The sequence below is a fragment of the Asterias rubens genome, chromosome 12, assembly GCF_902459465.1.
Source record: "Asterias rubens chromosome 12, eAstRub1.3, whole genome shotgun sequence".
In the NCBI taxonomy this organism is placed as follows: domain Eukaryota; kingdom Metazoa; phylum Echinodermata; class Asteroidea; order Forcipulatida; family Asteriidae; genus Asterias; species Asterias rubens.
In genome coordinates, this window is record NC_047073.1 from 10,291,382 (window position 1) to 10,305,251 (window position 13,870).

Sequence of the window (13,870 nt, forward strand, 5' to 3'; positions counted from 1 at the left end):
TTCGCTAAAACTAGTGCAATGTGACGCCATCGAACGTTTTTGGTTTTTGTATGAGTGTTAAACAATACACATAATGGTATCAAACACAGTGGTATTTTACACCATTTTAAAGCGAGGTAGGAGAAAGAAGGACTTCTAATCTTCCGACTCAACTTTCATGAGTCCTTTATCTATTGGAAAGTGAGTTGATCACACAACTGAATTTGACCTCAGAGGCCCTGTTAAGGTACACATCGCTTTTTTTTTTTTTTTTTTTTTTTTTAGAAAAGTGCAAAAAGGCATCAAATATATGGTAGGATCATGATACGCCACTAGTGTCCGCCGTCTTCAAGCAAAAATGCCGCTTTCTTTGTGTTTTGAACTCATCGAAAATCTCTGGGTTGCCTTTACTATTAAACACTGCCTTTAAATCATAAACACGGTACTTTAGAAATTTTCAAGCCGAGCTTTGAACTGTGTTTTGCTGTAGTGGATCACCATAGTTGGAAACCAAGTTCAGTTCGCCTTCTGTGTGAACGCGATTTCTGCGGAATTTACTTCCGACAAGTTTAACGATTTCAACTCGAAAATGTTCGTACTTGAAGCAGTAAATGATGGGGTTGACACACATGTTGCACGTGAGTAAGCCAGTGAAAGCCAGATACAATATGTGTGGTGTCTGACCATTTGTTGCAACGTGAACAGTGTAAAGTACCTCAGTTGGGGTCCAGCAAACGAAGAACATAACTCCGGCGAGCAGCATAGTTTCTACAACATTCTTCTTAGCCTTGCCCATAATACCATGACGTTGTCGGCGTGGGTTGACGGTAGCGTTACCAGCCAGTTTGCGTCGAAGTGTGGTAAAAATCCGCACGTACGAAAATGACATCAGACATACCGGTATGAGATATTCGATAAGTAATGCAACGGTTGCTTCAACAGCCTGGGGAGCGGTTTCCAGCTGCACAAACTCACACTTTCCGTTGTGGACATGTTTCAGAAGAGCGAAATGAAGTCCGTATAGAAGTCCAATGGCCCACGCGGCAACCATCAACACTCTAACTCTGTAAAGTGAGCAGGCGTTGCGGTGCTTCACCGGCCAGCACGTTGCCATGAAACGCTCCATGGATATCAAGACGAGATTGTACGTCGACGCCACATTGATACCCCAGATGAAAACATCAGCGTGGATAAAACGGCAGTAGAACCCGCCAAGGAAATTCTGGTCCACTTTTGTTACCCAATCGTCATGGGGAATAACCACACGGAGCAAGAGGAACACCGCGGCGGCATTGAAGTCAATGACAGACTGGTGACGAATGAGTCGGTTTGTGAAGGAACCAAACTTTTTTCGTCTCACTGTCATTACAAAAATCACTGCCCCATTTCCTATGAATGCCAAAGCTGCAATAATCGAGTTGATGACGATTAAAACATCGCTGTTCGCCATGTTTGTCTCTAATTCCAGATAGACACTCACCGACTGTTATTGCACGAGGGACACAACATACAATGATGCGCGTTTAGGTGAATATCTTTTATAACCTATAACTTGAAACAAATTGAAAAATCAAACACGCGTGCCTTTCACTACTAGGTCACAAAGTCAGCCTCCAAAGATGAAAATGGGTTTTATGCAGTCAATGTCACGCCTTTCAAGGCAGGCAAGTGGCGCTTGCGCTGTTAATGTTCACGGTGTATGAAATGGTTCACCCGAGAGCACGTGAGCCTGCGCTGTACATTTTACTAATGCAGTGTTTTTGGTCCCGTGCTGATAATTCACAATATTCTTATTTTTGATCAGTTTTTTCTAGTTCTTGACTCGCGACAAATTAACAACAATGTAGGATTTATCAACTTACTGTTCATGTTTGTCGTTGTAAAAGCAGTTACACTTTAAGCCGCCATAATCTCTATTTCATTATACGACAGATGGTTATTGAACTCGCATCAGTCTTCAATGAAACAATGAGCCAATAATGCATACCACAATGTCGCCTTAATTTATTTGAAGATTAGTGTAAAGTTCGGTTGGACTATTGTACATTTGTACTGGTTAAAAGATTCGTTGTCCAGTAAAGAGTTAAAAGAACATGTTGCCTTGGATCGGACGAGTTGGTCTATAAAAAGCGTTTGAAACCGTTTGTTATAATGCGTTGCTTAGAAAGATGCTTTAAAAGCAGAATATAATGATTCACACAAGTATCACTCAAAATTGCACGGTTTTCATTTTCTGTCGCGAACTAACACGGTCGGCCATTTATGGGAGTCAATTTTTTGACTCCAATAAATGGCCGACCATGTTTAGTCGACGAGGTAAAACGAAAATCACGCAATTTCGAGGCATATTGTGTAGATCATTGTATTCTACTTTTACATCTTTCTAACCATGTCGATTTTATAACAAACGGTTGAACGCCAAGGACCTCGACCGATCCAAGGCAAGTTCCTTTAAAACACAAAGAGGCAGGCGCCTGACGCCTAAATTACTACTTGTTGAGTTTGGTTCAGTCACTGACCACCTTTGGGTATTGTCAAATACCAGTATTCTCACTTGGTGCATCACAACATAATTATGCGAAAAATAATAAATCTGTGAAAATTTTGACTTGGTCATCGAAGTTGGCAAAAAATAATTAAAGCAAAAACACCCCTGTTTCACAAGTGTGTGTTCTTTCGGATCCGAAAAAGGCTTCATACCTGAAGTCTTTAATCTCCAAAAGTTCGTTATTTCAGAGGGAGCCGTTTCTCACAATATTTTATATTATCGACAGCACTCCATTGCTAGCTTGGTACCAAGTATAAGTTTTGACTGCTAACAATTTGAGTAATAACCATCAGTACAGTGTACATGTCCGATTGATCAGCTTATTTATTCATTTAAATTTAATCTAAACACATACACAGTATACACCTACAATCATGGCTGAACTTTTTTGCAACGTACACGTATTTCTTACTGTGGCTTTCTTGAACGGCGTCCTCTTTCGTTTTGGTCCCCGGTTGAATCGGTAGCAATGTTTAGTTGGGGTCGTGTGTGAAACCTGGGGTGCTGCGCGTGCGCCTTTAGTTGCTAACAGTCCCATGATGCATTTGATGCGGTTATTTTTTGGTTAATCAACAACACACACGCACGCACATGGGGATGACACGACAGTTACGTTGGCAAGAAAACTTCAAATCATTACGTCTTTCTTCTAAGGTCTAGGCAGCAGGTAATAACACATAATTTATTGCCACTGTAACTTAATGTAGTGTAGGCTACGAAGTGTCCTTTCTGAAAACTTGAGTGGAAGTGTACTGTGAAAGTGAGTGTTTTTGTAAATTTCAACACGTGTGGATATTAAAAGTATTATCTGTCATATTATTATTATTATAATGTGGTCAAAATTAATGGCCACCAACTAACAAGCACCAGTCTGAGTCGTGTAGGGGCCCTGCAGTTCTTCATTTAATTACGGAGAAACGAGTGTAGTCTGGTCTGACTGATTATGGCGGTAGAAATGGATCACTTTCCGCACGTATCCACCAATTTATATAATGTAATTTGTCTGCCTGGTGAATAGCCCCACTTGTGTGGCACAAGTGGGGCTACTATTAGTTACTAATATTAAATAATACTATCCTTGGCCACACAAGTGGGGCTACCTGGTGAAATATCCATATAAACATAAGTAACATAATATAACAATTTATATTATATAAGCATGATTGATGAGACGGAACTAATCTATTCATTGTTCAGTAGTAGTAGCTGGTACACTATACATTTTTCTTTATTTCCTGGCAGCCATCAGGAGGAGGGTTACGTTTCGCAACTATAGTAGGGCTATACATAGGTTGGACAAAAAAAACCAAATGTTTTCTTTGTTTTTAACACAGCAATACTATTACTATAGTCTTGAAACATAAGAAATGGCCTAACCAAGATTTCTCACAGTGGAGCATTTGGCATTGTATTATTCCTTAGCCAGGTGAATTGGGTAAATTTAATACAAAAAAAGGGTGTTGTGGTGGCCAAACATTTTAAACAGGTTTTCTCTTGAGAATAAATCACTCAGTTATAAATGTTATGCTTGGAATGCTTTGTTTAATAACTAAAAAGAAAAACAGATCTGCGTCAATACTCAATTACTAATTAAAGCACCAATGTACTTTATTCTTGAAAGAGGGCAAGGTGCTATTCCTTTATACACCCACACCTCTTAGACAGGGGGAAATTTAGGCTTACACAAAAGCCTACTTTTACTAGGCAATTCAAGGTGCAATAGGCAACTTGGGAACAGTGCTAATGGCCACGGGCTCAATTTCATAAAGCCTGTGTAAGCACCAAAAAAAAAAAAGCTAAACACAGAAAAGCATTGCTTAGCAAAAAACTGCAGAAACAGGTTACCCGTCAAAATACCACAAAATTGTGACTGTTAAACTAAAAGTGCATGCTTAGTGAAGAAATTTGTCCACTTGTCAAGCAGTATTTTCTATGGAACAGCTTTATGAAATTTGGCCCTATTGCTGTATGAGGTATGGTATCTGCAGCCGATTTCACGAAACGCTAGGAACTCGTACTAACTTAGGATTAATCTTAAGGTCTGCTTGCTACAGTGCAGGGTTGGGACTCGTCCTAAGTCCTAAGATTAATCTTAAGTTAGGAAGAGTTTGGTGAAATCGACGGCAGGCCTATTTAAGACAATACAAATACAGTAGAAGTCAATTAATTGGTCATAGACTAGTCAACAGACATTACACTTTAAAGAGCGACAAAGTAAATTATGTTCAAGATGACAAAGCTGTCATTTTGCAAATAGCACTTCTTTTATTGGAAGTCGTAAAGAATAAAGAAAATGTTTAAAGGGGCACAGGGGCAGCAGAGGCAATGACATCCATGTAGGCCTGGTAATAGCCAATAAACTTTGAACCTTTCTAAAACTGTTTGGACAAGTCTTGAATAGTAAACAATTGAAAAAGTTCAAGTTCTACATTGTTCGTTACAAAAATGGATTTCCAGAAAGTGATTAAATGCTCAGTCAGATGGGCAGAGTTTTTTTAGTTTTATCAAACAAGTTAAACATTCTTAGGTAATACAAATTGATATTAAGATAAGAACTATAGTGGAATAATTGTGATTCCGTCTTACTTACTAGACACAATGAAACTATCATTTCAACATAAGCCTGTAACCAAACAATTGAAATCTTTGCAGATTTCAATTGGTGATGTTTTATTTTTTAGGCCCAATTTTAAAAGCTGCTACAGTGTTAAGTGCATAAGATTTGCTATTTCTGTAGTCTGAAAGACTCGTACTTAAGTCAGTACGCACACAACAAAACTTGCTCAAAAATATCTTGCTTATATAGCAGAAACTGGCAACACTCCAAAGTATCTTTCAATCATGTTTTTGTCACAGGTACCCATCTACTTTCTTGCTTGCCTTGGAATATATATTGCTAAGCACCAATTCTTTTCGAAGATTTGAAATTAATTTGAATGAAAATGGTCATTTGTGAGCGCTAAATGTTGCTTAACCATAGTAGCACCTTATTTATGTAGGGAACCCAAGTGCGCCCTCATTGTTCATAATGTAGAAAATTAACTCTGGGGTTGCGACCTGTATATTCACTCTCTTTTTCTTTGGTAGCTTACCAACTCATTTGAGGTTTTGCCCGAGACTTGATGACAGAACATTTAAAAAAATATTAAAAACGATTTAAAAAGATTTGACTAGGGCCTAGTTTACATTTATTTTTATTTCTCATGATGATATATGGAAATAAACGTTGCTTTGAAATAAGTTCGAATTGAAACGGTTGGATAAATAGAAAAGTCTGTTGTTTTAAAAGCAGATCAACAAGACCAATCAAATGACTAAGGCCTTGCTTCACAGCTAACTCCATCCTCCAGCAGGCGCCCTCCTTTTTCACAAAGGCAGTACTCTCCATCCCAGTCCAGAAGGCTGCCCGGAGGGCATGCACAGATATAGTCCGTCAGTCTTGAGGGGGAGGGAAGGCAGATATGGGAACAGCGATGATTCAAACATCGGTTAGGGACTTCTGTAAAAAAGAAAACACCAAAGAAACATGTAGGAATTATTGTTTTAGATATGAAAGGGAGCGAAGGCACCGGGTCTGAAGAACATGTGAACAAAGTATGTTATACCATGCCTGATAGGGGGCAGAAGGTATCACCCAGCCCCCCCCCCCCCTCAAAAAAAAAAAAAAACAAAGAAGAAGAAAAAGAAAGAAGAAAAAAAAGAAAGAAAGAAAAAAAGGAAAAACAATTTGTTTACTTTTAAACAAACTATCTTACCTTTGTTGTTCAGAATTACCCCTCCCTAAAATCTTTTAAAGAATTCCTGAGTTTCCAATTGCACAATGAAGATACAGTAGGAAGGGGTTGGGTGGGGGGGGGGGTACATTATGCCTAATATCAACAACCAATGAAGTTTTACCAAAGGTGGAAAAGTCCTAGTGCACTGTACTAGTAGTAGACTTATAAGAGTCTAGTGTAGTACAGTGTAGTGGTGCAAACTACCAGGCCTGATAATTCACGGAGACAACATTGTCTCTGAGTCCATGCCCCCATGGTCATTGCCTTGGTGCCCTTGAAATGCTCCAGTTGCAGTTTACAATTTCCTCATAGGGTGCCCTTTACCAAGGAGAAAATGCCTTGGCGCTCTTTAAAAGAATGAAGCTTACAGGCCTGAACTACACACTATCTTGGTTTACTAAGAAAGGACAATCTTAACCTTGCTTACCTCCAATTTCGGATTGATGTTCAATTGAAGTCATGTAGTATGCCTGAAGGTCTAGTGGAATTGTGTCCAGTATTTCTCCGGTAAACTTGTTGGCAATACTGACTGCATCTGTCCTCCAGTCATTCCAGATCACAAAGTGCTGTGAAGATCAGAAAAGCTTAGACTTACAAAGTATTTATATTTTAATATTTGAAAAGAAGCGTGATCAAATCTGTAAAAAGACTTGAATGCAGAATGCTCTATCATAGAGATTAAGAGAGGGTTGTTTGTTCCTCCATGGCCATTAATAAGCGCACCAAGTGTGTATATTTTCTACTCTTAAGTTACACCATCTATGAAGGTGGCAATTTGATGGATAATTTTGATTGCAGCGAGATGTTGTGGTCCTTTTGTTATCATTATCAAGGTGTATGGTTATCAATTGATATTTTCTCTTAGCTCAAAAAAAACTTTGAAGAATTTGATTTTGAAGCCATAGTGATTGCCCAAAGCTATCAATTTGGAAAAGGCCTTACTTTTTATTTTATTTTAACAACAATAATTTGTTATTCTCTCAATACCTGGTGAACAGCGATACTGAAGGGATGTTGTACTTGGAGGCTGTCCTGAATCAGAATGCGTCGTCCGTCACCATAAAAGCCAACATATTCCACTGTGTCCAGCCTACTATCCACCCAGTACACCCGTCTAGCTTGGAAATCTAGCGTCAGACCGTTAACCCAACCAAGGTTAGTGTGTACCAGTTTAGTAGGACGGGAACCATCTAAACCTGCCTTGCCAATCATTGGGTTCTCTCCCCAGTCAGTCCAGTACAAAAAGCTGTTCAGAAAATCATCAGGTTATGATTACAAAGATGGTATAACTTGAAATATTTTATTGTTATTTTAGAGCACTTTTATATGGGTACTTTTTGTTCAACACAAAACATAAACGTCGACTTAACAGATTTACGTTTAACTTTCAGGGTTTCAAGATAATGATTGTAGAAAGCTTTCCTTAAAATATTCCTCATTTTGTCTCCATATTCCTTCATTCACTGTGAGTAGGGATTCATGTCATACCTAAACACTTCACATACAAAGGATACCAACCCCTTTAAAATGTTGAGAAAAAATGACAGAATGTTTCCAAACTGATAACATACGCTTCTTTTGGGTCCACTGCAAGACCTCGAGGCTTGTCCAAATTCTTCAGGATTTTCGTTAACAAGAACTGGCCATTGTTACTTATAACATCAATGGACGCAGGTTGTTCTGTGTTCACGCAGTAGAGGTTCTTGTGTATCCAGTCATACGCTAACCCCTCGTGGTTGGCTCCTTGGGGTACCAGGGTCCGGTTGGTCACTATAACTGGCTGACCAGTGTGTACAGTGATCGAATACCTGAAAAGGCAGAAAAATGTAATCTACATAAAAACAATTTGTTTTCTAGGTACCACCAGGTGAACAATAGACCAATTCATTAAGCTCCGCCCCATTGCGTACTGACCAATCACAACCCATTGCCCCACCAAAAGTGCAACATAAAGTCAGACGTGTGCTTGTATGCTTGGCGCGCGCGGCAGAGTGGCGTTGGAGAGGCTCACGTGTTCTTGCTCACAAGTACGCCCTGGGCGGAACCTAATGGATCGGTCTATTTCACCCAGCACTCCGAGCAAAATACATTGTGCTGCCCAGCACAGATTTCCCCCAGCACAGCACAGATTTGCACTTTAGCAATGATGGTCCCCATATCTAACCATGATTAATTTGGTTGAACAGCTTGCCCTTGGTGGACTAAATTAGATTTAGAGCATGACGGCTCAAAGTGTTTGCTGCACAGCGCTGGAAAAGACGTCGGACTGGACCACTTTGCAAACTGACCCCATCTTTAGTTGTTTTGCTGCATATTGCTGGAAAAATGCAAGAAAAAACCTTTTTCGAACATACAAACTCAAGACTAGGACTTGAATGTACTTGCACGTACGTGTGTTCGATGTTCGATCGAGGCAAAGTCTGCCTCGATTTACGTCACAAAAGGGGTAGGCGGAGTCACCCCCACACAACTTAAAAAAAAATTTTATTACATAAAAATCATTAAAAACAATTACTAAAAAAATTATTTTATTGTTCAGAAACATAATATACTCTCATGTTTGAAGAAAAAAAATTCTATTTCCAGGTGACTTTAAATGTCTTCTTCCTATCAAGCCAAACCCAGTACATCTCAATGAAACCCAATTTAACCCTGTCTGGGTGATCATTCAAAAGTGACGATTTTTTAACCCTGTCTGGGTGATCATTCAAAAGTGACGGTTTTTTTCACTATCGAATTTAAATTTACCAAAATAAAATTGAAGAAGTAAGAGGTTTAATACTTTACCTTTCTATTGTATCTTGTGTTATATCACCGACAAACAGTCTGCCATCTTCACCATAGGCTACACCAATGATGTTATTCCAAGGGCCTTGCACATGTGCAACCTCTAAAAGGAGTGTATCAATCTCCAGAAGTCGACGTCTGGCAGATAACAACAACTGATCAGAATAAAGAAATTGAGAAATTGGGAGAGACTTAATAATAATAATAATAAAAACAACAAAGTCTTACAAAGTGCACAAATCCACCAAAGGTGTTCAAGGCGCTGTAACAAAGGAAAAAGAGACTTCACATAGAGTTCAGAATTATTACAAAAGAATACTTATAAGAAGGTTTTAGCATTCAAGGAGGAACAGAGGGGGCAACAACGTTGAAAAATAGAAGCTAAGATTGGCAGATTGGTTTTTGATATCACTGATCGCAACAATATACGGAACCTACTTGGCTCAAAGCAGCAGTTAAGGCAGCTTCGCAACATTTCGGGGACGCTGGTAAGAAATCATTAACCACCCATACTGTAGCCCAAGGAATCCACCTGGGCTTGCACCTGGGACTACCAAGAAGCAAGGAGGGACCCCCATTTTCTTTTGAAGTCAAATAGTACACCACAAAGGAATCTGGTTAGTTGGTACATGTATATATTTATCAATTTTGGGTGAGTAAAGAAAAAATTTACAAATGCACGATTTGAACCTGCAACTTCTGGATGTTTCTCTTTAGATAAAAGATGTAAACCAACAACATAATAACTTAAACATAATAAATACTTAAACAACAATTACCTTGGGTGGTGTTGGGTATTCGAACTCACATGTTCGATTGTCTTGCTGAAGAGCATAACTGTCAGGGCAAATACACTCCACTCCTGCTTGCAAATTAATACAAGTTACTCCAGGGCATGGATCAGGTTGTGTTGTACCGCACCGATCTGGAACATTCTCTGTAGGGGTAGGTAGACAGAAGGGTTTTGAGAGGGTTACAATGATAGGGGGGGGTGGGGTTGGAGAAGCAGTACAGTACATTGACAGACAATGGTGGCAGCCTGTTGACTCCGGGCAACCTCGGTAGTCTAGTTGGTAAGACACTGCTCTGGAATTGCAAGGGTCGTGGGTTCGAATCCCACCCGAGTAATATGCCTGTGATTTTTTACAGGACTCGGGGAAAGTACTGAGTAGACAGTGCTAACACACATTGGTGTACGGGTAAAAACCAAAAGTAATATTCTTTATCCCCGATGCAAATTATACTCTTGACTCTTGTATGATTCTTCACATTTGTATAAAAAAGAACAAAGGGATGGCAGCCTGTTGATTCTCTTATGTCACATTTGAATAGACAAAGAACAAAGGGATATTAAGAGTATGAACTCCAGTACCTTATGTCCCCTTTGAACTGATGCATAGCACAGTAAGTGCATTTTACTGTGAAAGCTGTACAATGAAATGTTCTGGTGGGTATTCACGCCAGCCGTTTAACTTGCAGCCAAAGATTAACTAGGTTAAGTGGTTTCCTTAAGTTAGAAAAGACTGAGGTAAATCAATAGATTGTAAAAAAGGACAAAAGGTTGGAATCTACTGTGCAAATAATTATCACGTACCACATCCCATTTCGTCTTCATACTCAAGACAGTCCCCTGTAACGCCATCACACCGCTGCCGTTTATGTATGCATTTGCCATCATTACACTGGAAACCCCAGTCACCGCATGCACCATCACAGTCGTCTTCGTCAGACCCATCTTTACAATGCTGGTGTCTGTCACAGGTTTGGGAGAGCAAGATGCATTCTCTGCTCTCACGGCACTGGAAATCTCTACGGCCGCATTCTGGTTGAGGCTGGAACAAACGAAATTTTGAGCAATACGAACAATGATACATTTTGTTGTTGAAACACTTCATGTCTTTATACTCTTGAATATTAGGTAAAAAATTAGATTTTTTGCTCTGTGCTCATTTAGTTATATAAGAATTTCAACATTATTGACATTTAGGTTGGTATTTAAAAGCACAAAAAATCAGCTGAGCTTGAAAATATTATGCCTCAAGCGAAAAACTGGCAACCATAAAAAATATCATTCAATTCACATTATTTGTCATAGTTGCCTATCTTTCTCTGTGAAAGTGCTTTTGTGAAAATGGTCATAATGTGATCCCGTTAAATGTAGCTCAACTGAAGCACCTAAATCGCAAGCTCACGTAAGTTTTGCTCAGGACTTGATGCAAATTATTTAAAGGTTCCATTGAAATAGCACTCCTTAATTGTTCAAACAAATGAACAATGTCAAACCTTGGTGCTACCACCATGGTCAAACAAGGAATGTCAAAAGTATATTAAGTTTCAAAAAGTTGGACAATACCCAAATGTATTTGGTAAACAGGCAGATCAATGAGACCAATTGAACAACTAACTCTGCATTACCTCACAGCTGATTCCATCTTCCAGCAGGCGCCGTCCATTTTCACAGAGGCAGGTCTGTTTGGTCTGGTCCAGGCGAGTCTCCATAGGGCATGCACATATATAGTCGGTCGGTTTTGAAGGGGAGGGAAGGCAAATATGGGAACAGCCATGATTCAAACATCGCTTTGGGATTTCTGTGAAAAAACAAACCCAAGAAAGAACAAAGAGGAAATGGGCAGGAATTGTGGGTTTAGATATGAAAGGGAGGGAAGTAACAGTCTGAAGAAGCTGTAAGCAAAGCTTTATATTTCATGTCCGATATGATTGGGCAGAGAGTATTCCCCCCCCCCCCACCCTCCATGTTAGTTTCCATAGTCTTGTCATCATCATATATCATCATCATCCTTCGTCCTTGGACGGAATAGTAGAAGTAGCCTAGATGAAGTGGTGCCAGCTTGCTTTATCCTTCATGAGTTGTTGGGTCTCCCTTAGACTGAGATAAGTGTCTCTGGTGATGGTGTCTGGATGGGTAGCTCATTTTCGTCCTGCCGCGGTTTGGATGATCACCAGAAGGATTCCAGACGACCAGGTGCGATATAGGTTGATCGGCTGTACATAAACAGTGAACAGCAAACTGAAGACGTCTCTGCATAACTGTCTCGGATAGTGGCGGTAGATTGCCGTATACCTCGCTGTTTGTAATATTGTCCCGCCAGCGGATGTTAAAAATTCTACGCAGCAGTTGGGTGTAGCAGCCGTTTATACAATCATTCATCTTTTGGGTTGTTGTCCATGTCTCGGATCCATATAGCAGGATGCTTCCAACGCAGGCCCTGAAGAACTTGATTTTAGTAGCTCTGTCAAGATCAGACTTTTATATCTTATCTGATTTGTTACATGCTGACCAGGCTTGCGCTTTCCTGCATTTGAAATCTTGGAATGTGTCAGGTAGTGATGAGCCGAGGTATTTGAAATGTGAAACGATTTCAAGTTTTGCACCATCAAGAGTCTAACCAACTATTTTCCCTCCTCTACTATACAGAATTTCCCTGTAAAATCCCCGAATGAATTCCTGAGACTCCAAGCATACTTGTATGAAGAGACAATAAGGGGGAGTGGGCATCTACCAGGCCCCATATCGAGAACCAAATGAAATTTTACTAAAGGTGGAAAAGTCCTACACAGTAGGCCTAGGTAGTAGACCTTAAAAAAGTGGTTTAGTGTAACATACTGTGGTTTAAAAAAAACTACAAGCTTGTGTGGCCATTGGTATTGCTATGGTGTTACTGTGAGCCAGGGATTCATCTTGGTGTCCTAAGAAAAAGAAAAAAACTAGCCTTGCATACCTTCATTCTCGTATTGATGCTCCATTACAGACATAAAATATGTCTGGCCGTCTAGCGGAATTGAGTTAAGTATTTCTCCAGTAAACTTGTTGGCGATGGTTACTTCGTTTGGCCCCCAGTCATTCCAGAATACAAGGTGCTGTGAAGATCAAAATAATTTCAATTTACAATGTTATTGGTTTTTTGTTGATTGTAAAACAATGTCACATCTATCTTGATCAAAAGATGTTAGGCATGTTGGAATGCTCTGTCGTAGCGATAAAGATAAGGTTGTTCATTGGAATGCACAGCACACCAGGCACATAAGTTTTCATTCCTACACAATCTAAAATGGTGGCAGGACTGGTAAAATGCAAGATCTATAGAAAAAGGTTTGCTGAAAACTTGTGATTGCAGAGAGATGTTGTGGTCCCTTTGTCATCTTTATCATAGTATGGTTATTTATACTTTTATCTATAACAAAAATACAGAGCAAAGCTTGAGAGAATAATTGTGTCTGTTCCACCTAAATGTTATGTGCATTTTGCAACACGCAAGAAATAACGTCCCACCAAGGTTGGAGCAATATAGGTGCCTTGCTAAAGTACACAGTAGTACTGTTCTCCCATCAAATGCTTCTTCTGCCCGGCTAAGTGTTCATCTTACTTAATGTCAAGTGCCTTGCTAAAGGTCAGGTGCCAGCCTCTCAAAGTCAAGTGCCATGCTCAAAGTCAGGTGCCATGCTCAAAGTCAAGTGCCATGCTCAAAGTCAAGTGCCATGCTCAAAGTCAAGTGCCTTGCTTAGGTTTAGCTCAAAGTCAAGTGCCTCCCTCATGGTCGAGTTCCTTGCTTAAAGACACTGGATACTATTTGTAATTGTCAAAGACAAGTCTTCTCACTTGGTGTATCTCAACATATGCATTAAATAACAAATCTGTGAAAATTTGTGCTCAATTGGTCATTGAAGTTGCGCGATAATAGTGAAAGAAAAAACACCATGGTCACACCAAATTGTGTGCTTTCAGATGCTTGACTTTGAGACCTCTAAATCTAATTCTGAG

At 39.7% G+C, this 13,870-nt stretch overlaps 2 protein-coding genes and 1 non-coding gene across 6 annotated transcripts in view; 1 reads left to right on the forward strand and 2 right to left on the reverse strand.

Moving 5' to 3' along the window:
• Positions 1–436: 436 nt before the first annotated feature.
• LOC117297747 (allatostatin-A receptor-like) lies at positions 437–1,429 on the reverse strand. Its single transcript, XM_033780894.1, has one exon. The coding sequence runs from the start codon at positions 1,427–1,429 to the stop codon at positions 437–439; it is 993 nt and encodes a 330-aa protein (XP_033636785.1).
• Positions 1,430–4,769: 3,340 nt separating this feature from the next.
• Positions 4,770–13,870, reverse strand: part of LOC117297862 (low-density lipoprotein receptor-related protein 2-like) — a 48,114-nt gene continuing 39,013 nt past the window's right edge. For all 4 annotated transcript variants that reach the window (XM_033781029.1, XM_033781030.1, XM_033781031.1 and 1 more), the window contains 9 exons: positions 12,831–12,969; positions 11,506–11,678; positions 10,685–10,922; positions 9,870–10,027; positions 9,091–9,245; positions 7,875–8,111; positions 7,291–7,549; positions 6,731–6,869; positions 4,770–6,026 (listed from right to left, as the gene is read on the reverse strand). In XM_033781029.1, the coding sequence (XP_033636920.1) occupies positions 5,842–6,026; positions 6,731–6,869; positions 7,291–7,549; positions 7,875–8,111; positions 9,091–9,245; positions 9,870–10,027; positions 10,685–10,922; positions 11,506–11,678; positions 12,831–12,969 (1,683 nt within the window). In that variant the 3' untranslated portion in view covers positions 4,770–5,841. The remainder of the gene's footprint in view (positions 6,027–6,730; positions 6,870–7,290; positions 7,550–7,874; positions 8,112–9,090; positions 9,246–9,869; positions 10,028–10,684; positions 10,923–11,505; positions 11,679–12,830; positions 12,970–13,870) is intronic.
• Trnas-gga lies at positions 10,146–10,218 on the forward strand. The gene has a single exon. It is a non-coding gene; the product is annotated as a tRNA-Ser (tRNA).

Coding starts and splice junctions, on each gene's coding strand:
- LOC117297747 (XM_033780894.1), bottom strand. CDS start 1,429: ATGGCGAACAGCGATGTTTTAATCGTCATCAACTCGATTATTGCAGCT.